The sequence below is a fragment of the Meriones unguiculatus genome, chromosome 4 (genome assembly GCF_030254825.1).
Source record: "Meriones unguiculatus strain TT.TT164.6M chromosome 4, Bangor_MerUng_6.1, whole genome shotgun sequence".
Lineage (NCBI taxonomy): Eukaryota > Metazoa > Chordata > Mammalia > Rodentia > Muridae > Meriones > Meriones unguiculatus.
Genome location: NC_083352.1, coordinates 127,165,552 through 127,191,139, shown reverse-complemented (window position 1 = coordinate 127,191,139; position 25,588 = coordinate 127,165,552). Strand labels below are relative to the sequence as shown.

At 52.3% G+C, this 25,588-nt stretch overlaps 2 protein-coding genes across 4 annotated transcripts in view; one reads left to right on the top strand and one right to left on the bottom strand.

Annotated features, from left to right (window-relative positions):
- Positions 1-25,588, bottom strand: part of Fam110a (family with sequence similarity 110 member A) — a 75,684-nt gene that overhangs the window by 6,778 nt on the left and 43,318 nt on the right. The window contains exon 2 of one of the 2 annotated variants that reach the window (XR_009591634.1): positions 14,159-14,419. The exons of the other annotated variant lie outside the window; for it this stretch is intronic. The gene's annotated coding sequence lies outside the window, so the exon portion shown is untranslated. Of the gene's footprint in view, positions 1-14,158; positions 14,420-25,588 lie in introns of those variants that run through there. 2 annotated transcript variants of the gene reach the window in all.
- Positions 4,971-25,588, top strand: part of Angpt4 (angiopoietin 4) — a 33,583-nt gene continuing 12,965 nt past the window's right edge. Inside the window, exons 1-4 of one of the 2 annotated variants that reach the window (XM_060383089.1) lie at positions 4,971-5,643; positions 21,142-21,297; positions 22,919-23,040; positions 25,001-25,239. In XM_060383089.1, the coding sequence (XP_060239072.1) occupies positions 5,338-5,643; positions 21,142-21,297; positions 22,919-23,040; positions 25,001-25,239 (823 nt within the window). In that variant the 5' untranslated portion in view covers positions 4,971-5,337. The remainder of the gene's footprint in view (positions 5,644-21,141; positions 21,298-22,918; positions 23,041-25,000; positions 25,240-25,588) is intronic. The other variant, XM_021649266.2, reaches the window with a different exon arrangement.

The following is a 25,588-nucleotide window of genomic DNA, read 5'->3' as shown; positions in this document are numbered from 1 at the left end:
GGGCCAGTTTCTCTAGCTGCATAGGTGGAAAGAATTCTACCTTCAATGTCACAGGGGCTGAAGGTGCAAAGACATGCTGGCTCTTTCCGACACCAACATGATGACAGTAGGCCACATGCAGTTCTCTGGTTCGGTGGGGCTGCCTCACCCCACTCTGTGGAGGCCAGCATACCCTCCAGAGATGGTGTGGTACCTCCCGCCCTTTCCCCCACTAAGTGGAGGGTCTTTTCTGCTTGACCTTGGCTGCAGTGCTGATGGCCTGGGCTTGAGGGACTTAGGTGCTTTCTGTCCCACCTACGTGGGATTCTCGGCCTTGGAAACCAAAGGGCTGCCATGTATATGAGAGTCCACGCCATCAAAAACCGAACTGTCCAGCCAGCAGTCAACAGCTGAGGCTGCACAGAGTGAGGAAGGAGGTTGCTTTCCCTCTCTTTCTTTCTGGAGGGTGTGTGTGTGTGTGTGTGTGTGTGTGTGTGTGTGTGTGTGTGTGTGCGATGAATGAAATGTGGCCCCTAGCTCCCTGGCAGACACTGACAGGCCATCCTCCAGGGGTGCCATCATCTCCAGAGCTTCCTGCCAGGACTCACCAGTGCTGTGGGAGACGCCCAGGTAATGACCTCTGGAAGGTGGGTAGCACTGTGAGGCCAGGCTGGTGGCAGCCCACACTCACTACCAAGAGGATGAAAAGCAAGAATCTGGGGGAAGGGGAGTCATCCGGAAGGTGCGGGGCGCTAGGTCCTGGGTGGTGACCGTCAGTGGGAACCTAGATGGATGACATTAGTCTTCTTTCTGCTCCAGATACTTAAGGAGCCCATATTAGCACGTGACTCACTAGGTATGGCTTACTTCACACCTGACTTCCTGAGAGCAGAAAAATCAACTGTTTTGGACCACCAGGCCCCGTGTTCGGCTTTCAGCCTCCCTCTCCTGCACTAGATGTCAGTTCCCTGTGAGACAAATGCAAGGCAAGACCCAGGGCCCCACAGGCTCACTGAGGAAGCCCAATGACTCACTTGGATGGCTGAGTTGGGGGTGGAGGTGGTAGATGGACAAAGATTTGGTGCCCTCTTGAGTGTCCTGGAAGACTACCGGGGATCTCAAGAGACCAGGACCTGTTCCACTGCTCCAGGCTTTAAGGGCAGCGTAACTAACCCATTCAGCCCTCCAGCTAGAGCAACCAGTCCAGGGATAGCTACGTGCCCTGAGCTGGGACGTTCCCAAAGCCATCAGGAAAGGGTATTCGTTTCTGAGGGCTGCTGCATTGATAGAAGAGAACAGGGACGATGGTGGGAATTGTCGGGGGATGAAGCCCACAGAAGAAAATCACCCTGGACAAGAAGCCTCCTAACTTCTCAGCTGTATTGCTCACCAGCTCCCCTCTTTGACAAACTATTTGAGCAAAAGTCAATGTGTTAAAACGCCAAGTGTGTTTTTCACACTCTGTCTCCAGGCTGGTACAGTGAGAGCACACCTAGGTGTTGGTCAGTTTTCTGTAAGACACCTAGAACATCCCAGATGGAGACTTTCTGCCACCCCTGCCCTGAAGGAGAGAGGTGACACCCAGGTTTCTGCTTTGGGACTTTACTGAGCCAGCTCCTGTCCATGGTGAGATTATTCACCCAATGAATTGTGTGCGTGCTTCTATGAACCTGACCCTTGGACAGGCACCAGGCTCTGAGACAGAAGGAATGTCCACAGCTGGGGTGTGATGATCCTGGCCCTGAACACAAGCCTTTATGAGGCAGGGGAATGCTTCGATAGGAACACTCTGGCCTTGGCATTGGAACAATCAAAGGTAGAAGAATGGAAAGGTAGGCCTTCCAAGGAAAGTGACCATGCAGGATGCCCATGGGGTGACTTTCAGGTACAGCTTTCTGCAGAAATGTGAGCCTTGAGGCCTCAGGTGGCAGAGCACACATAGGCAACCCAGCCATGTGGCACAGAAGCCCCACAGGGGTCTGTGAGTCTCTGGTCTGGACTTCAAGCCAGAGGCCCAGAACACAGAGGTTGGGCCCATGTGTGTATGTGGAAGAGAGCAGCTGATTACCACGCTGGAAACAGATGAGCAAGTGACAGGAAGCCCCATGACAGTGACAGCAGAGTGCCCCTAACTACACAGTCCAAGAAGTAGCAGAAATCATTGACTCTCAGTTCCGGAGTTCTTCCAGGAAGCACAGAGCAAGGTGCTAGCTGGAGAGGCATCTGGGGACAATGTTCTACACTTCAGTAATCCCAGATGTCACTCAATATCAATACACATCTCTCCTCAGCACCACCCCAAATAGCAGACCTCAAGCTTGCCACACCCTTCTGGGCCTTTTTTCCAAGGGTTTTAATCCTGGATAGGCCCTTCCCTGCCCTGGTCACCTCCCCAAGACCTTCCCGTCTGATACACAGACTTCATTAAGTGTCAACTAACGAACCTCAGGGGCAGAAAAACCCTTAGAGAACAGGGTCCGTATTTAGCACACACTATATACTGACTATAGGGACCCCTTTTCTAACTGTAAGCGTTATCAGGCAATGGTGGATATTAGCCCATTAGACAGAAGAAACAGAGTGAAAGAAGAGTTATAACTTGGCCATAGCCACAGAGACAAGAAGCCAGAATTACAGGCCAGACAGACCAGTGGGATCAGGGCACACAACTGGAACAGGAAGGTGGGTGCAAAGGCCAGTGGCAAAGAGAGGCTGGCTGAATATGGGGCCAAGGCAGAGAGACACAAGCCCAGCTACACATTCCAGACTCCCACACAAAACGCAAGCCAAACTCTTCATGCTTTCATTGAGAATTTTAAGACATGATAGAGTGTTAAGCCCAGCTTGGTAGAAATATTTAAAATAATTTCTAAAGCCAAACGGCCAAACCATCTTCTCCTGGCTCTCAAGAGCTGTGTGCCTCCATACCCTTCAGCAGCCTCAGGAGGAACCCGGCTACCTGAGTCCACTATGCTGGTGACATCTCCGAAAAGACGTAGGAAGATCAGCTGCTGACCGATGAGAGAGGAAGCCTTCAAATAAAGTCAGGCGGGGCGGGCGGAGAACACCTGCACTCCTGACCTGAGAGGCGCTAGCAGGCTACTGCGTTTAAAGCCGCCAAGCACTGAGGTCACCTGTGGGTACTGTGATGAATGGAGAAGCAGAATGGGTGGGCGACAGTGCTCTGGACAGAGAACATGGTGTGTGCACATGTGCAAAGGCCCTGAGAGGAGGCCAGTACTGAAGGTAGCAGGACGGACAGGCAGCCATCCCGGCATGTCCACTGGAGACCCAGCTCTCCTGTGGGTCTTGCCGGTGTTCTTCTGTCTGACTGTCTGACTGTCTCTTCTTCGTGCTGAGAGCTTTAGCATGGTCCTGCATCTGTCAGCCAAACCCTGTGCGTGGGGCAAAGCCATGTTTCATTCATTCACTCATTCATTGGTTCTCTCCATCGTTAAAGTCACCTCCTGTGCAGGAGGCTTTCCGCTGTCATTCTACCACAACTGTCTCCTGTGTTGGCTGCAGGCAGGGGCTGGGAGGGCGGAAAGTCTTGCCCGCTGCTTGGCTGTCAATCCTGCCCTCGTCTCTTCACCCCTCCCCCACCCAGTGCAAGGCCTTCCAGACTATGTGTCTTTTAGCAAACATCTCAACTGCTCTGGGACAGGTTCAGTTTCTTCTGTGGTAAAATGGAGAGGACTCCCTCAGGCCTTGTTGGGGGTCAAAGAAGCATGTCAGCCAATAGTCATGTCGATAGCTGCCCTTTAGTCTGCATTCCTGCACGTCAGGTACGGGGCACACACAGGACTGTGCTCCTGTCCTGAACCCATGTGCTTCCTCCTCCACACCCCATCTGCAGCCAAGGCAGAGCTGACCCACTGAGCTCTGACAAGCAGGCAGGCACCTTGAGTGCTGACTGCTGTCCTCTCTTGCAGCTGTTTTTCCTACCAGAGTCTCTTATCTGGTCCAGGGATCAGGCCCCAATGAGCTCCATTTATTCATTCATTCATCAGGAGTTCAAAAAAACACTACCACAAAGCTGGGCTGCCCGCACCCTGAGGGGCAGGCTCAAAGGCGGCCACTAGGAGCAGCTTCCAGCCTCCAGTGATCATGGCCCCGGGGACAAATCCCTTCACTCTCAGCTTGCACTGTGGTATCCTAAGGAGGAAGAAACACAAGCAAATGGTGACACCATGCCTCCCCAGCGTGTCCCTGCACAGCACGGCCTCACTCAATTACTTCCACGCTCGGCAAAGTGGGCACTGGCATTTTTCTTGCTCAGAAAGAAGCCAAGGCACAGAAGTTAGACGACTTGGTGAAAGTTGCACAGCTGGTAAGCGGTGGAGCTGGGTTTTGAACAGTAAACTGAAAATTCCTCAGGTCCCCGAGCCAGGACTTCCATGCATTCCTCAGACAAGAGCTGGATCTTGCTGTGTTTTGCAGCGGGAGTGTAAGATTTAGGGCCAGCCACCTCTGATTCTAGGGGTACTGGCCAGGATACTCCCCCAGCCCAAGACTTACCACCCAGAACAGGAAGTCCTGGGACAACCTACCCAGGAGACTTCTGATTCCTGGCGCCACCACGAAGCCAGAGTCACCACAGGGCGGAATGCCCCCGCCCCAGGCCCCAGGGGAGAAGGGAGGCCAGGAGCCAATTGTGCTGGGCACCCACAGGACTCCACTCCAGCCCTGGAAGGCTTTCTGTCTCCAGGCTGCTTCCTCAGCCTTGCCTTGCTTCTGCCCTCCCCCGGGCAGCTCTGGGGGGTCACTGCCTGTGTTCCAAGCCTAACTTGGAATCAGAGGGGGAAGGTGGAGGGGCTGAAACTTGAGAAGCGGGCTTTGGGGGACAGGGATGAGGGTGGAAAGAAGAGAAAGCTGGGGAGAGTGGAGGAAGAGATTTAGATGCTTCCCACTTGGGCAGGAGCCTTGCATGAGCCGTAGTCCGGCGTGTGTCTGCGTGCGCGTGCATGTGTGTGTGCTTGTGTGTGTGAGTGTGTGTGTGCATGGGCGGCCTCCAGCCTGGCCAGGGAGGACAGGCCCCACTGCACAATCAAAGCGTCAGAGGCAGAAGGAAGAGGCAGGAAGGGACAGAGAGAGAGGACAGAGGTGCCTGGGGGGTGGGAGCAGGAGGCGAGGCCTCCCAGGGGAAGCCAGCAGCTGTGGCTGCCCTGGGTATAAATAGCCCGGAGGAGCTGGCCCTCAGGACTTACAGCAGAAGGACTCAGCAGCCAGTTCTGTCCTCACAGGCCCCAGCTACACAGCACATCTGGGCAAGGGCTGGCTTGTGCTGGGTACCTGCCCTGGTACCTCTGACAAGACCACCTCCCCACCACTCGGTCTCAGATACTCTGCCAGCCAGCCATGCTGCTAGGTGGCCTCCTCCTGCTGGCCACCATGGCTGCCGCCCAGCAGAGAGGGCCAGCGGCCAGTGGGCGCCGCCAGATTCACCGGGTCCAGCATGGCCACTGCAGCTACACCTTCGTGCTGCCGGAGCCCGACATCTGCCAGCTGGCGCCCGTGGCACCTGAGGCTTTCGGGGGCTCCAACAGCCTCCAGAGGGACTTGCCTGCCTCCAGGGTGCACCTGGCGGACTGGCGAGCACAGCGGGCCCAGCGCGTGAGCCAGCTGGAGAAGATTCTAGAGAATAACACTCAGTGGCTGCTGAAGGTACAGCTGGGGTTGCGTGATGGGCTAGCGGGGGGCTAAGGGACGGCCCCGTCGTCAGGTGGAACACCAGCCCGGGGGTGCTCATCCCAAGACAGAGGGGCTCAGGCTCTATGTGGTCCAGAGCCTCTGGGATGTGGGGTGCAGAAAGGGTCCTGGAAGAGGATGGCTGGGAGGCCTCACACGCAAGGCTGAGCACCGTTTGTCCAGGCTTCTACAGATGCTCATTCATTCATCTAAGAGGAATTTGCTGAGTGCTGACCATGAGTCAGGAGCGTCCTCAGTGTCTGGGCATCCTCACAGGAACAGAATGATACATTCTTATCTAATGGGGAAAGGGCACGAGAAAGTTGTCTGCTGTGTGGGGCAGCGACACATGCAGAGGCGGAGACAGGAAGGTACAGGGTGGTTTCTCAGGTCAGATCCTCGGAGGATCTCTCAGGAAGTGAAGAGAGCAATGGACACCTGGAGGGCAGAGAGAGAGCACCTAAGTTGTGGGGAGGAAGAGCGTGGGGCATTCTTGGATGGATGAGTGAGCCACAGAGGCATTCGCAACTTTGCCTTCTAAGTGGCTTGGCTCCCACAGTGTCGTGAACAGGCAGAGACTTGTGGATTCAGCTTAAGTAGAAGACATTACGGTATAGAATGGCCTCTGGGAGGCCAGGTGTGAGGTCTTCAAAGATGCTGCAGGCTCCGTACATGAGGGTCTGGAGGCCTGCGGGATGGCTGTCTGCTTTTGATTTACCCTGGGGAGCTCTGATAAGCTGGAAGTCAGGTGACCAAGGACACCACTGAAGTTTGGGCCCAATGCCAGGGCCAGGGATGGGTATCTGGTCATCTTCCCACGCGTTCACCAACTGCCGAGCACACTTTATACCTCGGTAAGCACTTGGTAGAGAGTTGAAGAATGCGGGTGAGGCTATGAGTGTGTGGGCACCTTCCTGTGGGAACAGAGTCTCTGAGTGAGAGCCACCCACCCGAGGTCTCAAAGGAGACCTCGAGCCATGTGGGGTGGGGACTGAACCAACACATGGAGGTTTAAAACAAGGTAGACAGCAGATATGCCTGACAGACGATGAGCCGGGTAGGATGATGGCCGTCCGAAATGACTTTCTTAGCCCTGTGCCGTCCACACTGTTGCTATTTTTTTGGTTATTATTATTACATTTGTTAACATATCTACCTGTGTGTACATGCGTGTTCACATGTACACGCCACATGTGTGGGAGTCACTTCTCTCCTTCCAGCATCTGGGTTCCCAAGTTGAAACTCAGGTCGTTAGGCCTGTCAGCAAGTACCTGTACCTGCCGAGCCTTATTGCCAGACCCTGTTGGTAGGAAAGGTTTGCTCTCCCATAGAGCATGCGCATTTGGTATTTACACACACGAACTCATACTAACACAACACACCCCCCTAGGTGATCTCCCTGCAGTGAGCAGACTGTACAACATGCATTGAAGTCTTGTCCCCACATGCTTTCACACCCCATTCACACATATGTAGCCTGCCCCCCACATTGCATCCCAGCTGCCACTCCTTGCCTCCTGCCCCTCAGCTCTTTCAGCCCACCCCCCTCCTGTGTCCGTGTCCCCAGGCTCCCATGCTGACTGCTCCAGGCTACATGGAGCCTGGTTCTGTAGGCAGCTGTCCCCAGTTCTATGAGCCGTCTAAGCCAAGCCTTCCTCCCTAACCTTCCCCTTCTCTCCATCCACCTCTCACCAGATGTGTCTCCAGCTATAGCAAACAGCAGAAGCTATGGGGACTGTCCTATGCCTCCCAGCCCCCAGATCTTCCTCGGGCTCAGAGGGTACAGGGCCCCTCAGCCTCCTCATCTCCCCCTACCCACATGGACTTGCCTCTTTCTGCTGCTCTCTCTCCTCAGCATCAGCCAGCCACAAGCACCCCCTTGCTTAGCAAGATGGAGCTGTCTTCAGCCCATGCTCTTTCCCCTCTTCCTCCTTGGGTCACCTCCAAGGTCCTAAATCCTATGACCACATCTCGGACAATCTTCCTAGATCCCAAGATAATGTTGGCAGCCAGCATCATTCTCTTGGTTCTGAGCAGAAGCACTCTTCCTGTACCCCATCTATCTCTCATGGCCCTACCTGGACCTGCAGTGGCCTTCTCTGTGCTCATTGGTCCAGAACTTGCCATCTCTCCTTTTGACACTGCCTTTATTTCCTGCTAGCTCCCTGCCCCAAGTTCTACCCTCTTGTCCCTTGAATCCCTTAGTTTCGATGTCTGGGAAACAGCTGAGCCAGCACAAGAATTTGGGTTGATGATCTCTTAGACAGACGGTCACTTGGCTCAACTCTTTCTATGGTTTGGGATCCCCCTGGGTGTCACTCACCTAGGCTGATAGTTCAGGGAGTCCTGTGGGACTGAGCAGCAATGGGAGAGTCCTCCAGCCTGACCGCACATTGATGGGCCAGAAGGCGCTGACTAGTCATGTGACTGTGGATGAACCAGCCTGTCTCCTCATCTGCCAGAAGGCCAGATGGTGCTGGGAACACTGGGAGACTCTCTGGAGCCCCTCTCTGCTGCATCCAGCTGCATGAACCACACCAGCATGGTGCAGCTCACCGGGCACAGAGGCAGCGGACTGATGAGTTTGTAGCCGCTCAGCACAGTCCACACCTGAGTCACCCCAACACTGAACTCAGTCATGGCACCTGTTAATCACATGGGCCAAAGGGCGGTGAGCTATCTCTTGGGGCAAGGAATGTCACCTACCAGTGCCATATTCTCTACAGGTTCCAGCCTCTGGCCATCTTCTGGTTAAGGGGCCGTTCATGCTCCTCGTGCCAGGTCACCCAGTGCCTATAGAGCCTGCCACAGATCAGACCCATGGAACTATATACCCCTAGAAGTCGCTTGGCTCAATTATGTCACCTCCTTGGGCAGGAGCAGAGCCCAGCAGGGAGAACTCTGACCCTGAAGCTCCAGTCATACCCTCCCTTCCTGAGCTTAGAGGCTTTGCCTCCCCAAGCCTCACTAAGTGAAAACACTGCCTTCCTCCAGGAAGATTTAGCCAGACAATGCCCAGGGCATCCTCTGCTCACTGGGCTCACTGTGCAGAATATTTGCTCCAGAGTCCTCTCTGCAAATAAATGTCCAGCAGGTTTTAGTCTTTCATTACCCGAAATTGAGAGGTGTAACTCCTGGCTTCTCTGCATAGTCGCACATGCACACACACACACATACACACATACACACACACACACACATACACACAAATACATGCAAACATACACATACAAACGCATACATATACACATGCATACACACATGCAAATATACATATGCAAACACACACACATGCACACACAAATACATACACACACATGCACACACAAATACATACACACACATCATTCTACACACATTCACGCTCCTTGAACTGGCTCGCATCCCCGGCAGGGATGCTGTGGCCTCTGTGGGTGCGGCTGGGCCTCTCCTTAGGCTCCCATCCCTACCTGCCTCAGAACCACTGAAACTGTCTCCTCTCTAGCTTTTGTTTTTCAAGAGTCCGAAAGCATTCCCTGACCACAGCTTCATGATCACAACCACCACCACAAGCCTGGCTGGGCTCCCTATCACAAAGCTGGTCCTCTTAAAGCCACAGGTAGCCCCTCCCTGCTGTGAGCTGCTCTTCAGCTCCCTGCCTGTTCCCACAGTGCACCTGTGGAAACTGAGGCAGGGAGGCAGCCGTTCTTCCTCCAGGTGCATATGCCTTCTGCTGACTATGGAAGCTGGGGGCTGGGATAACGCTAGAGGGAGCCTGTAAGTCAGCCCCCCCCCAGCATGTGGCTTCTGGGATCTTACCCACAGTACGTTAGCCCCAGCCTCACCTTTCTCCTCTCACTCTTCCTCCCTGTACCCCTCCTTTGCCTTTCTCTACCCTGCTCTCCCCAGCCCTCTCTTCTCCTCCTGTCTTCACCCAGAAAGCTCGACTCATGACCCACAGCTCCTGTTGCGGTCTGTACATCAGTGCTCAGCTCTGCTCCCTGCTCCATGCCTCCATCTGGGTCAACTACTGTGGCCGAGAGGGATGAGGGGGCAGGCACTGACAACAAGTGAAAGGGGTTCCTGCTGAGCAGTGCTGTTCAGTGGTTAGCGTAGCGTCAGATCTCCCAGGGTGACCAGGGGCACAACAACAAAGGCAGCTACTCCTAACCTTGGACCTGGCAGGGAAATGCCTGCCCCCAGTGGCTACTCCATAGATCTCCCTCTCAGTACTAGGGTTCTCTGTTACTCATTCCAGTGTCCACAGGTCTCTGGCCTTTCAGCCACAGAGTACCATCTTTGACTTCCTGCTGCCCCTACATCTCTCTATCTGTGAATGAGAAACAGCCAGTCCAGAAACCAGTGCTGTGCCCTCGCCTACGTCCACTGCCTGAGAGCAGCATTTCTTCCCAAGCCTCTAGGGCCACAGGGGAAGAGCAGATACTACCCATGGAACTCAGGTTCTGTTCCTCCTTACCGTTTCTCTCTAAGTGGGGCTTTAGGGTTCAGAGGCCTGCCCACTGCACCAGACTCTGTCTCTGTCTCCTCTCCCCCTTTTTCTTTCTGTTTCTCTCTTCCTCTGTCTCTTTCTTTGTGTCTGTCTATTTCTTTTTGCTTCTATCTCTGTCTATCTGTCTCTGTCTGTCGGTCTGTCTGTCTCCTTGTGCATCTCACTCCTCCTCTCTGACTCTTCTTGTCCCCTTCAGATGCTCCCCTCCCCCAAAGTTCCTAAGCTATCTCTCCTGCTTCTACCTCCCTGGGTGTCCAATCTGGAGACCCTGGACCCAGAACCCCAAGGCCAGTGCCCATCCTCAGCCAGGCTTCTAGGCTGGGGTCTCTCTGCCCTTCTGTCCATAGCCACAGGGGAGGGGATGTAGGAGTCAGCCTCCACTGATATGCGGGCCCCTGGCAGTGAAAAGAATAGCTGGGCCCCTCAGCTCAGTGGCCTGGCCTGCAGACCAAGGGTCAGGAAGGCATTCAGCAGGAGCCTAGTGTGGGGTCCTGGCCCCGCCTGAGACCCTCCCAGGATGACGGGGCTCCCAGCTGCCCTGGCCTCCTCAGGCTGCCTGTAAATTCTTGGCATTTTCAGCCTTCGGTTATGCAAACAAGAAATAAATCTCGGTTGCCACAAGAAATAAATCTTGGTTGCCGAATGGAATAGCTCGGGGTTGATTTCCTAACCTCTCCACTGGCCTTCTGGGCAGTCGGCGCGGGGGATGGGGTGGAGCAAATGGCCTCTGCTTCTCAGAGGAACAGGATGATATTTCCAAGAAGGCCTTAAAAACTGCTGCTCCAGAAGTCTTGGCCTGGGGATGAGCAATTGGCTGATATTCAACTGGAGGCAGCAGCAGCAACAGTGGCTGCCTAAGGCCCGTCCTGCCCCAGAGGGACAGGTTTATTTGTTCGTGTGGCTTGGCCAGTCAGCCTGTGGGCCAGGGCCGCCTGTGTCTAGCTCTCTCTCCTCCAGTGCCTAGAGTGCTCAGGCAAGGATACACATCCTCGCCACCTCTCAGAGCCAGAAATGCAAGCCCCAGACATGTCCGTGAGCTGTACTTCCTCTGTAGCATTCGGTCACCTCAACCTCAGCCACATCAGTTACATCAGCTGCGGAGTGGCCCTGGAGTATATCCATGTTAACCTTAAGGGCTACCCAGGGCCTGAGCCACATACAGCTATACTGAGGAGCACATCCTAGGGTACATTGGCCAGCTGTGGGACAGTAGGGGAAGTCATCTATATGGTTGGCTTCTCTAGGGAGTGGAGGCTGACATACTTCCTGCCTTCCAATGTAACCAAAGGCTAAGGACGGGAGAGATTATAGTTGGCATTTCCTGGGCACTTTCTGGGTACCATACATTGCTCTGTATACTGTTTAGATTTTAGCATTTTATTCTCATGGTGGCTCTAGAGATTATCAGTAAGGAGGAGACTGGGCAGGTTGGAGGGGGGTGACCTGTCCAACATCACGTGCCGGGGAGTGTAAGGTCAAACGAGAGCCATGTTCTGACCACCAAAGCCAATCTCTCAGCGTTGTGGAGGCTTGAAAGCCAAGGGGTGCAGAACTTCTGCACAGGGGGACCCAACTGTAACACCCCATCCTCGGCCGGGCCACAGAGGTGACTTGTGAACCCTAGCTACATGCTTGCTATCTCTGTCTTTGCAATCACTTGTCCTCTCTGGGCCTCGGATTTCTATCAACGGAGGGGATGCTAAAGTGTGGTGATCAAAAAGATTGATCCACATGCAGGGCTGTCTCCCAGGAAATATCACCGTGGAGCCTGGAGAAGGCAGGGAATCGGTTGCAGTCAGATACACAGGTCAGATCCTGTCTCTCCACTTGCACAAGAACTTTTTTTTTTTAACTCCCTGAGCCTCAATTTCCTCATCTGCAAAGTGAGGATTGTAATAAGTTCCTCAACTACAGACAAGGTAAAGCAAAACCTGAAAATATCTAGTGGGCTCTCAGGATAGAGATACCTCAGGAACCTTGAAGCTGAAAGCACAGCCACCACCCTCAGGAAATTAGGCCAGCAGAGGCTTGCGGACCCCTACTTCTGACCCTAGCCCATTCTCCACTGGTCTATAGAATACAACAGGACCACCGTGCAGGGGTGAGGGAGGGAAGATCATTTTTGAGTAGCTGTGGGCTCCTCTCTCAGAAAGCACTACACAGGTATGACTCTGTCTTACAGAGAGAAGACAGGAGAGATGGACAGTCAGCATCCTTCGGCCTGGCATAGTCTTCTCCTTGCCAGCATCTTTCTCTGTTTGCTCAGCTTGCTATGGGACACACAAAGCCTTCCTGCCCCACCCACCCCCATCAGCTCCAGCTCCTTGCTTTCCTTTGGGCACTTTAACTGTTTGCTGAAATCGTTCAAGTGTATGAAAAGCCAGAGAGAGAAGGCATCCAGCTAATAAGACAAAGCATCACCAAGGCCATCATGCTCCTGTCTCTGCTCCCCTCCTCCCAGAACAAAAAGCTATTCTGAACCTTGTGCTAGGATCCATACCCTCTTCTTGTCTCTTAAGCCACTGGGCCCAACCCCTGCCCATGAGCTGTACAACCTCTGCCACATTCAGTCACATCAAGCTCCTCCATGACCCTGTAAGCTGACCCCACTCTGACCTCCAGAAGGCCGTCTACAGGGCCTGCCTCAGCTGCTAATGACTCAGGCCAGGCCTGAAAAAGAGTTCTGCCATCAGATTAAAAGCTTCATTTCCTGGCTTCAGACAATGGTTGGCCTCTCCAACCCTAAGTTTACTCATTTGCCAAGTAGAGACTGTCACCCTTTCTCTCTGGGCTGCTGGGGACCGGATTAGAGAAGAGCCTTGCACTGGATCTGAGTGGGGAAGAAGATGGGTGCTGAGGCATCTTCCTTTCTAGATGACACTCTTCTGTTGGGGAACAACAAGGTGACATCACAAGCATGGGGGGACAAGGCCAGAGAACTTCTGAGTTCTTCGCAGGTCTTGACCTCCTGCCGAAAACACTTCAGGGATGAGGCAGTTTGAAGCACAGTTGGGTTTTATTCCAAAAGGAGACATTAAGCATGGGGTTAGTAGAAAGAGGGACAGTCTGGGAAAAGAAAGGCACACTCACAATCTCACTGAAGTAGCTCAACAGAAACTGTGGTGTTTTTTGTTTGTTTGTTTGTTTTGTTTTTTGATGGCTCTAGTGTCTCAAAGGTTGGCTAAGAAACTTTTTTTTTCTTTTCCTTCTTAAGCAAAGAAGGAAGGGCTGCAAGGGCTGCAAGGTAGTTCTTGGGGTGCTGCTGTAGGTGGGAAACAATCTTGTAAGATAGATGCATGGGTCACAGGGGTTGACTGGGGCTTAAGAATTTCCTTTGATTGTAAATGGCATTTCTTGTGAGATTCCTAGGAAATTGCAGGTTTGCAGTGGGGAAAAGAGAAAGGCCATGTGTGCTTAGACCTTAAGCATTACTCATCACTGTTTTGACTTCTTATTTGAAAACATCTCCATATCAGAAGAATGCTGTCTGTATGTTGGCAACCTTCTCGGTCAATGTTCATTGTGCTGGAACTATCATCCCTTGTGGGAGGTGCAGGGAGAAGGCTTCAGCCAGATTCCAGAGCAAAACGCTCTTTTCGCTCAGTGCCCCCCAGCGGCCCTGAGGGGTCCCACCCAGGGAACCTTGCAGAAGTGTGGCCTGGTAAGGCGGTCCTGTAACTCAGCTGTGAGTGCTGAGGGGATGCACAGCAGGGGGCCTTGGCAGGCTCAGCTATGTGGAAGACCACTGGGACCTTTCTCCCAGTGGCCACTGCAGGAGGAATTACAGCTGGGCAGGGAGGAAGGGCTGTTCACACCATTCTTCTTGGCTGGTTGGGATTTTGAGCCATGTGTTTGGGTCTGCCTTCAAAAAGCTAACACTGTAGCCTGCTGTGGATCGTACCTGTAATCCTAGCACTTAGAAAGTAGAGACAAGAGAAATTTGGTTATCCAACACACCAGACTGGGTACATAAGACCCTGACTTTATTAGTATATACAGACATACGAATATATGTGTGTCTGTGTGTGTGAGAGAGTCAAAATTACAGGCATATAAATTGAAATTAAAAAACACACATACCATGCAGCCCAGAGAGCTCTGTCCCCCCAGATTCTCAGACCACACCTGGTCATTAGCTCCAGAGTAAAGCTCTTGCTATAGCTTCTGGCTTCATGTACTGCAAAGCGTGGCCTTTAAAGATTTCAGCATCAGTAGGAAAGTGTTCGCCACCTACAAGGCCTCTGGTTCCCTCCTTCCCTGGCACTAAAAAGAAAAATAGGGAAATTTTGAATATATAGGGCTGGGAGGATAGCTAGCAATTGGGCTGTGAAGGGTTGTGCTCTACAGGCTCGAGGACCTGAGTCTGCTCACCAGAACCACACTTAAATGCTGGACATGAGGGAGCCGGGAGAGAGGGAGGAAAGAAATGGACCTGAGGAGAAACAACATCTGTGTTGACCTGTGGCCTACGCACACACACACACACACACACACACACACACACACACCACTAAATGGTTTGAGACAAGGCAAATCGCCTTGTGGCACAGAAATCCAGCTGGTCCTTACAAACAGATCTCTGTCTGGTACACCAGAATCCTGCCTCGCTATCTGTCCCTGAACTACCTGCATCTAGTAGCAGGGCTGCTCCTGCAGACATGGCAGCGTCCACAGGCACACAATGGTCCAGTGACAGACTCATGTCCCTTCCATCACTGGGAGCTGGGGACACACCCACAAACATGTGACCCATGAATTTTTGCTGGTGACCAAGCACTAACCCACAGTGCCCACCACTCTGGTAGTTCCTGATTTTAGCAAGCAGTTAGCTGGGGGAACAAGGGAGTGGAGTACGGGTCATTTTTTTAAAACCCAAGTCTTCAGATTCCCTGACTTCTACCAACAGATCCTTGAAGGCCCAGGAACGTTAGTTAAGAATCACTGGTAGTAGGGCTGGAGAGCTGGCTCAGCAGATCAAAGTGCACATTGTTCTCCAAAACGGACCCAAATTCAATTCCCAGAATCTGTGTCAAGCAGCTCACAACTTCCTGGAACTCCAGCACTAAGGAGGCAGAGGCAGGAGGATCATGAGTTTGAGGGCAGCCTGGGCTGTTTAGTGAGACCCTGTCTCAAAGAAACAGGAATATCCGGCATATAGTTGCTAAATACATTAATTATACTTGCATTTGTCCTCATTATACTTTTAACATTTACTTGTTTTAGGTGTGTGTGTGTGTGTGTACTCATGGGTGGAGGTCAGAGGGTAACTTGCGGGGAGTTGGTTCTTGGGCTCCTGGGATTACATCCAGTTCATCAGGCTTGGCTGAGAGCTTCTTCGCCCACTGAGCCTTCTCTCTGGCCTTTCATTGTACTTTTAAATCCAAACATATTTGAGATGTGCAGAACAAACAGAAGACGCGGTCTCCCCATTGTCACTCCTACCCAAGGCCAGTCACCATGGCTAACAGCTGGCCATCCTTGTCCTCTATCTGTGCACACACAGAATACATCGCAAGCATCTTTCCCACAGGGTTGAGCCTGCCATGACAAGAGTGGGTCCCACCACCACAACTGGATTGGGTCCACACTGTTGATGGGGCTTTGATCATGGCTGTGTTCACCCACATGCATCTGGCACATCTCTGTAAAAACAGCAGTGATGAAACTCAGCCATGCTGGCTTTGCCAGGAGGTAACCTGTAACACACACACTGGGGCTTGTCACCTGCTGGTTACGAAACCGTACTGCGCTATCTCACCCAGTCACCTCAGCGTGTTCCCAGCAACCCTAGGGGTTGCAAGGAAGAAGCTCAAGGTAGGTAGACACACTTGTCTGAGGCAGCCCTGCTGTAGGCGGAGGGTGGCCACCGCTGACCCGAGGTCCCACCCACTCTGCTCTGACGGTAAACAGTTGCTCTTCTGAATGCTGAGCTTCATGTACCTTTTCCCCAGAAAAGACACACAGACCATATCGGGGCCTTTGTCCTTGCTTTCCCTCCACCTGAAGCTCCTTCCTCTTGGCTTTCTTCCAGCAGTTGGGGTCTCACCCTCTCAGCTCAGATGACCCTGGCCATCTTTCCCTGAATGTCCATCCTGCCTGGTTTTGTTCATGATTCATATCACTACTTCAGTTTAGCTCATTTGTCTGGAAGTAGCCCTGCCATCTGAATACTTATCTGTTTGCTCATCCCTGTGCCCAGGAGAGAGACATGGTACATAGCAAAGGTTCAACAAATACTCCTGAGTGGGTGTGTGCCAGAAACTCAAAGTCCCACATTGGTGTAAGAAAACAGTTCAAATTATAAATATAAGTATATTTATCTGGGACAATTCTAGAACCTTGGGCTGGCAGGCTTCTTTTTTATTGAGGCATAATCCTCATATAGAAAAATCCATGTACTGCATCCCATGGTATAGGGCATTGCCAGCATCCATAAATATCCCCATATTCCTTTGGAGTCACATACTCCCACTCAAGGCCTGGTGAAGGTAGAATGACTCGCTAAAAGGTTGCATTGGTACATTCCCACGTTTGCAGACACTGAGTCTGTTTTTCACAGACTCAGTGAAATCTGTCACTGTGACTGGGCACACTAAGGACTCGTTTGTTCCTTCTCCTGGCAGAGTGGAGTCCACAGGGTGACCTCCAAATAGCCCTCAGCTATTCTGCTATTTGCCAACTAAGATCCACTTATATAGATAACACAGGAACAAAACAGGCTCGCTTGGACCTGCTCAGCAGCTGAAGCTACACACCCAGGTCTTCCTGGAGGATCCTTTCTTTCTTCCTTAGTCTCTGCCTGTTCAGATGCTTCCTTTCCTCTCGCCTCTCATGCCCTCTTCCCAACAGAGTTCTGCTTACTGCCGCCATAGAACAAGTTTGTACAATGAGGCCCAGGGGCATGCAGAACCCCTCCAGGGCCCAGGAATGCAGCAGAGTTGGACCTTGAGCCCAGGACCTGGATGGAGTGTCAGCTGGGGATAGGCTATTCTGCTGGCTCAGATATGAGAATTTGATGCTCCAAGGTGCAAGAAAGGCGCTGACGAGCTCCTTGAGTGGAGTGATGCCCGGATAACAACAGACACTGACTGTGTCAGTTTCTCAACTGGATTCCTTTCCGCACCCATTGGCTGGTGCCTCAGCCTGGGGCCATCCCCAGCTCCCTGTCTCGGCTGATGTTGGTTTCCAGAACCCCAGCCTGGCTGAACTAGGCCATCTGGCTGGGATTATCTGCCCAGGGCCCAGGCCAGTGGGTGGGCTAACAGATTGGGTAATAGGATCCAGCTGTGGATGGCCTATGCCCCACCCAGCTACTTACAGCCACAGGCCCACTGGAGAAAATCAATGAGTCTGTTTTTAGGGAGCTCAAATCATTAAAGAGGGCCCTGAGTCCTCCGCCTGGCTCTATAAGCATGAGGGAGGCTCAGAGGAACCCTGGGTTCCCTGTATGTGGATTATAACTTGGATAGGAGCGGTGACCTTGGCTCTGAAGTGTAGAGGGGTGTCTAGAAAGTTCTCTACCAAGGAATGAACTTGCTGCTGACTAAGAAGAAACTCAGGGCCTGAAGACTGCATCTGACCCAGGTTCCTGGAGGCTCATGCTGAGCAGAAGCATCTAAGCGCACACCCTGCGGTGCTCATTGCGCCCTGGCCACTGGTGAGCCCCGGCCAGCCACTCAGTGTCATCCCTGGGGAGCTGAAGAAGGAGGTGAACAGACTGGAAGCTCTTACTGGGATCTCAGCAAACCGACTTAATAGCAAGATATTCGGGTGAGCAGAACAGAGAGGAACCAAGATTAACGTCTAGGCTTGGGGCTTCAGGAAGGGGTGGAGCCATTCGCTAAGATGAACAAAAGGGGAGCAGGCTGAAGATACAGGGACCCAGAGGGAAGTGGGGCTCAGAGGCCTATGCCAGGTGCTGGAGAAGCTAGTCGTTCGTTCTGAGGCAGGGTCTCACTGTAGCCCAGGCTGGCCTTGAATTATTATTCATTATGTAGCTGAGGATAGCCTTAAATTACTCATCCTCTTGTCTACTGCCAATCAATGGAAATACAGACGTGTTTCCCCATTGCCAGTTTTAGAGATGCCAGTTTTAAACCTGTGTAGATATGGAGGGTGTCCAGGAAGAATCCCTTCTAGGAAATGGTGAGTCGTGAACCGTGAGAGTCCCGGCAGTAGCCAGAGCACACAGGCAGCACCTCCTGTATTTGGAGCTCTGGGTCCTTTGGTATCTGGCCCCAGAGAAAGCCTATGGATTGTCCTAGAAACAAAATCAACTAGAACCCCTGGCTTAAGAAAAGAAGGAACAAGAAGGTAAAAAGACCAAGACTGGACAAGGAGAGGGAGGGTGCCCAGAATGCAGAAGGAGAGTGCATTTGGGTGTATGTCAGGCAGTTATGCTGGTGATAGGCCCCTACAAAATATGATGTCAAGGAGATCATGACAAAGTGAATTAAAGGATCATGAACAGGACTAGTGAGACAACCCAGTAGAGATCACACTGGCCACACAAGCATGAGGACCCGAGTTTCCATCCCCAGAAGCCATGGAAAACAAGATGCAGATAGCACATGTCTGTAATTCCAGAACCCCTGAAAGATGGGCTGGTGAGCAAGGAAAATCCCTCAGAAGCCCTCAGGCCAGTTAGTCAGCAGAGGTGAACAAAAAGCCCTGTCTCAAACAAGATAGAAGGTGAGAACCAACACTCTGGAAATAGAGAAATTGGGAGGCAGCTGGAAGGGGTGGGGTCCTAGCTTTTCAGATAGATCTCTGAGTGTATATCCTCCATGTGCTGCAAGGAAAGCTTAGGACCAGTGGCGGTGCAGAGGAAGAAGGAAGGTGGAGGGCAGGGCCCTGGAGAAGCTCCACCCTGGTCCACTCATCTTCCTGTGTGCTCCACTTCGAGGTCTCAGGTTTAGCTGGATGTTTATTACAGAACACACAGCTGCCTCTCTCCTGGCTCCACATTCAGCAGTGTTGGGCCAGGTCTGGAAACCCACATTTCTAACCAGCTCCCAGGTGAGGCTGGTCTGTGAGTAATTCTAACAATCTCCCTACTGTAGAGGAATTTCCATTCAGAACATGGCTGTTCTGGCAAGAAATCACATCCAAGTCCTAGGTCTATGTGATCCGGATGGAATACAAACATGCCTTTAATCCAGTAGACAGAGGCAAGCAGATCTGAGTTCAAGGCCAGCCTGGCAGAGAGAAAGTTTCAGGTAAGGAAAAGCTTAGATCCAGCCCTGGTGGTACACGCCTTTAATCCCAAACAATGAAGGTAAAGTTAGTTTATAGAAGGAAGCACCCATGTTTGAAAGTGATGTCTAATTGAGCGGCAGAAAAGGAGAAGAATCAGAGAAAGAGTTGACAGAATAGAATACACCCAAAAGCTGAAAATATTCTAGGCTTAGGTTAGATTTTCAGGAGGCTAGAAGCTTCAAGGACTTGACCTAGGTTAGGAGACAGAGGCAATAATCTTCTGAAACAACTGAAACAAGTGAATAAAAGTTACTTTGCTGTTGTTGTTTTGAGACAGGGTTTCCCTGTGTAGCCTTGGCTGTCCTGGTCTGGCTTTGTAGACCAGGCTGGCTTCAAACTCACAGCAATCCACCTGCCTCTGCCTCCTGAGTGCTGAGATTAAAAGTGTGTACCACCACACCTGGCTATTAAAAGTTGCTTACACCCTATGCTCCATTGGGACTTGGCAATGGAGCTTATACCTTCCAAAGCGCTCATGGCAGGAAGAGATGAGTGGATTGAGAGGGGGAAAATGAAGGAAGGATTACCCTGAGTGAGCATGACCCCTAGTCAAGATCCCCACCCCTCCCTGAGAGCCCTGGCCCCTTTGAGTAGCTCCAGTGAACCTTTTGGAAGCCTGAGTTCTGGCCTGAGAGACAGAGAGACCCAAGCAGTGTATTCAATCAGGAGCTGCCGAGGAGCTGCCGAGGAGCGGCCGAGCCAAGAACTCAAACTGTTCACCTCTCCAGCTCAATCTTGGCTTCCCAGCAGACGAGTGCCATGGGCTATCGGGAAGAATATAGCCCTGCAGGGCACTTGACAGGCAGCGGGGGGTTGAGGGGTTTGCTAAAAGAAAGTTCAGCTTGGCAAATGAACCTGGAAACCTGTACAAGGGAAAGATGTGAGCCTCACCCCTTACCCCCTGCAGACACAAGCTGGCTCTCCCCTGGGGGAAAGCAGAGGGTTAGGCTACACTCTGATCCCTGCAGTTCCCTCTTCCCATCAAGTCCTTGAACACAATTATTGAGCACCCTCTGAATACCTGGTGCTGCGCTAGATGAAGAGATGAAATATTGAGAAAGAGTCTATCCCTGGCTTTATGCACTTGACATTCTGAAGGGTAAAAAGGATTTAAAAAAAAAAATGTCTGGCATAAAAGTAGAGAATGATAAGTATGTGACACCAATGCAATGACATGAGGTGGTGAGTGGAGAGAGGGTTCTGGAGTACAGGGGTTCCAAGCCCTAAGATGGGTGCTTGGTTATACAGGAGGGATGTGTGGAGGAATGGCTGCTGGAGTTGAATGACAGACAGAAGGAAGGATGCAGAGAGGGGTGGACTAGCTATGGAGGAAAGTGCGCTGTGAAAGTGAGCACAGCAAGGAGACAGGAGAATGAAAGTTACTTCTGCTCTACAAGTCAAGATTTTCAGCTTCTCCCGTGAGGTGCGAACCCAGGGTTAACACAGGGCAAGGGAGGGGTGCGGCTTACCTGGTTTCAGTGGACTCCTCTGGCTGCCCAACGGGGGACAAACTGTTTGAAACAAGAATGAGGACAGACGCCAGCAGGGGAAACCTGGCAGGGGCAGGGGCAGGGGCAGGGGCACGGGGGCCTGACATGGCACATGCTCAGCCGGGTGTCCACCCCCTAGCTGCTGCTCTGTGCTCTGCCACACAGCTTCATGAGAGGGAGTGGCAGGAGGCTCCCCCAGCCCCTGCCCTTTCACCGCAGCCCTCTGTCTCCCTGCAGCTGGAGCAGTCCATCCGGATGAACTTGAGGCCAGACCTGGCACAGGCCCAGCAGCACACAGTCCAGAACCAGACAACCACCATGCTAGCACTGGGCGCCAACCTCATGAACCAGACCACGGCTCAGACCCACAAGCTGACTGCTGTGGAAGCACAGGTAAGAGAAGAGCACCAGAAGGCCAGGCTGGTCCTCCAGGCCTCCTGTCTCTGCCACTCTCCTGGTGAGGTCTGGTCCTTCTCTGGGCTGGAAGCCTACTGGCCTACTCTCCTGAATTCACATAACCAGCCATTTCCCAGCCACACTGGGTCTGACTCCTCTGTTAACTTGATGCCAAGATTGTGCTGGGCACTGGGCAAAGACCACACTGACAAAGCCCTGCCCCAGGGATTAGGGCACACTGGAAGAACTGGATGATAAAGAAACCATGTAATCCCAGCAGGCCCAGCAGGGCAGCCAAGTGTGTGTGGGGTGGGGGGGGGGGGACAAAGATAAGGAAGGAGCCACTGTTTGCTAAAGCTCTCCTGCATGCCAGACAGCATGTGAGACCCTGATTCTAGAATAGCACAATAAGCAAATCAATCAAAGGTCTGCTGCCCTGGAACTAACCAAGAAGGCAAGCAGGATACATAGCCCCTGTGTGTTACTCTGTGACCGTACCGGGGAACCGGCATGCAGAGAGAGAAAGAGCGAGCGGCATGCTGGATGTATGGGTAGAATGGGAGGCTATGAGCCAGACAGCAAGGTCAGAAGGACACTGGGATGCAGAGCTGACAGGACACGTTGCTAGGAAAAAGCACACCAGACAGGGAGAACAGCATGCACAAAAGCTCAGAGGTAGGGTCTGCTAGCTATTCCACTAACATAGAGGAAGCCAGTGTCCCGAGGGACAGGGCAGGGAGATGGTAGAGAGAAACTGAGTCAGGAGCCTAGTGAGGATGAACATTCCACACACACACAAGGATTCTGAGCAAAGGGGGAGCAAAAGGGACACAGTGTGAAAGGCTGCCTCAGACTGCTGCATAGGAAAGGGATGAAGGGGATAAGGCAAGAGCAGAGAGCCCTGAGGCCAGAGCAGGACACTGGATGACAGACAATGAGCTTGTTGGCTCTCTGTTGCTCTGGTAAACACCATGACTAAAAGCAATTCATGGAGGCAAGGGTTTGTTTAACTTATACTTTCAGATAATAGTCCATCACTGAGGAAGGTCAGGGCGGTAACTCAAGCAGGAACAGAGGCAGGAAGCATGGAGGAATGCTATATACTAGTTTGCTCTGCATGGCTTGCTCAGTTTGCTTTCTTACATGACTCAGAACTGCCTGCCCAGGAGTGGTGCCGCTCACAGCAGGGGGCGCTCCTACATCAATCAACACCCCAAGACATACCCACAGGCCAATCTGTAAAAGCAGTCTCCTAACTGGGGACTCCCTCAGATAACTCTGGGCTGTCAAATTGACCTAGGAGAGGCCAAGAATCCAATAAGGCCTTGGAGGGAAGGGAAGTAGTTAGGGGCCAATAGGAAGATGGGGCTGAGGAGGCATATGGGGTCAAGATTATGCCTCTGGAGCCCCAACAGCTGGGACTGATATGCAAGAGCAGTAATGAGGGAGGGCAGGTTAAAAACCAGATAAGTAAGGTAGGGCCTGCAAATGGCAGTAAGCTAGTAACCACGGAAACGCATAGCTTAGGACATGACAATGAATTGGCAAGCTTCAAAAGTGGCAGGCCCTTAGGCCTGCATAGCACATGCCTCTACAGACCTTCTGCTTGTTGGGCCAGGTCCTGAACCAGACATCACGCATGAAGGTCCAAATGCTGGAGGGTTCGCTGTCCGCCACCAAGCTGGAGCGGCAGATGCTGATGCAGAACCATGAGCTGCACCGGCTGCAGGGCCGCAACAGGTGAGCAGGGACAGGCTAGCGCTGGGCAAGAAGCTGGACCTGGCCAAAGCTGGGGTGGGACCTGGGTTTGCACTGGGGTGAAGGACCACTGTGGGGTGGAGCTAGGACTGGGGACAAAGCTGGGGTGAGGTTAGAGCTAGAGAAGGATCAGAACTAGGCTTGGAGTCCAAACAAGGCAGCATCAGGCCTGGTATCAACAGAGGCCATGCATTTTCCTTTGATTCTTTTTCCTTCCCACCTTCCTTCTTCTTGTGGTGCTGCCTATAAAACCCAGTTCCTTGAGTCAATCCTCAAACCCTGCCCCCACCCCACCCCCACCCTCCACCTGCATGGGTATAAGTGAACAGACACACGTACAAACACGCATACACACACACACATACATGCACACACTGCCCTTGTCTGGCGTTCTTGTGGTTGTTCTTTTTCTTTTTTGTCACTTTGTTTTGCTTTGTTTTGCTTGAGACAGATTCTCACTACGTAGCCCAGCTGGCTTCAGACTTACTATCCCCCTGCCTCAGACTCTGGAACTGGCATGATAGGCTTGTGCTACCACACCCATCTCTCTTTCTGCTTTAAAACGTCATTATTTTTTATTCCATGCCCTATAATCCACATTGTGAACCTTAACCGCTTTTCATAACTGTGGGTACACAAGCCTGAAGTACCCCCTCCTGGAGAAAAGCAGTTCCCAGCATCCGTCCTCACTGTCAGTCTAGTGTTTTATACAAGTACATTTTGGGGACACTGGGACTTGCCCAGATAAAAACAGCCCTGGTGTAGAGACAAGGCAGGAAAATCTGGCACCCAAGGCCCATAGCTTGTTTCTGCACATTTTTTCCCTTTCTCCAACTTCCCAGAGTTCCTCAGTGTCTGTTTCCCGGCCCCCAGTCTGTGGACATTAAGGTTGTTTCCAGCTGTCTGTCCACTATCTGTCCAGTGGTCTGGCCAGTGCACCCACATCTCCCCTCGCACTGAAGGGAGAAAAGCCTAAAGAGGATTTGCTGAGTGGGAAGCTTTTTTTCTCAGCCAGGTCTTTGCTTTCTATACCAGAATATGCCCCGTGCTTGTTGTGCTAATAGACCTGCATGATACAAAACCAAGCGTCTGACACTCAACTCAGAAGCAGAACACTTGCTTAGTATGAACCTGGGCCTGGGTTCCACCGATAGTTCTGCAAGCAAACAAATAGAGAAACCACCGCAAGAGCAAGCCTGTCTCCTGTACCTGTTCTGTTTCGCTAGAAGCCCAGCCCAACCAAGGTGCTCTGTCATTCCTTCTAGTCACCCACACTAAGGCTTTTAGTGTCTTTCCACACCCTGTCTGCCTGTCCTTAGCCACAAACACGCACACACGCACACACACACACACATACACACACACTACCATTCTTCTTCCTCTCTGTTTTTGTCCCCCACACTTAAGGTTCCACCAAAGTCTCTACCATGCTATGTCGGACCCCACCTCCTCCTCCTAACTCTTTGCCAGTACCTCTACCTCCATCCTCCCCATGGCTGTAGCACCATCCTAGGGACACCAGAACAGAACAGACTTGCCAGTCCTGGCTGTTAGGCATTTAGTATGCCTCTCCTTTCTCACATATAAGCAGTATCAGGCCCACACTCCATAGAGACTATCTCCTTTGGGGCTGTCCACACAAGGTCAAAAGACATCACTTCCGGACTTGTGCTCATGGCTGCTTGCTTGTCGCTGGGTCCCTCCATCCTGACCCCATTTCTCTACTCACTGCTGTTCACTTGACTTCATAGCCTGCCTTCTCTCTCTTCCCTGATTTGAGCTACAGGGGACACAGACTTCCGGGCTGTGTGACCCTGAGCCAGACACTGAGTGTCTCTGAGCCTCTGCCCCAGGCTGTCATACTTAGCCCCGGGGAAACTGGGATCAAAGTGAGTGCTTGGGATAGAGACCTTGGGCTCACCCGTATGTCGCACCTGGGCAGGGCACTGGAAAGCAGGCTGCAGGCTTTGGAAGCACAGCATCAGGCCCAGGTGAACAGCCTACAGGAGAAGAGGGAACAACTGCAGAATCTCCTGGGCCACCAGACTGGGGCGCTGGCTAACCTCAAACACAATCTGCAAGCCCTCAGCAGCAACTCCAGCTCCCTCCATCGGCAGCAGCAGCAGCTGGTGGAGCTAGTACAGCGCCTGGTGCGCATAGTAGCCCAGGACCAGCGACCAGGTGAGCAGGAGGCTTCATGCAGGGGGCCCCGATGAGGAGCCAAACGGGGAAGGGAGATCCTGTGTAGCCTGCTCAGCCACTGTGCACCTATCATGGGAAAGGCCAGCTCTCTCCTACCATCTGCAGAAGAGAAATGCAATGACAGCGGGCCCCTAAGAGTAGCCAACTCAGACTCAGCCCTTGTCTCCTGAGAGACCTTAGCTATGCCCCTATTCTACTCCTGGCCTCAGTTTCTCCATCTGTTGAATGGAGATGCTGATAACAACACAGACAATTGCAGCCTACCCTGACAAACCTGTATCCCAGCTTTTTGTTGTTGTTCTTCTTCTTCTTGAAACAGGTCCTTACA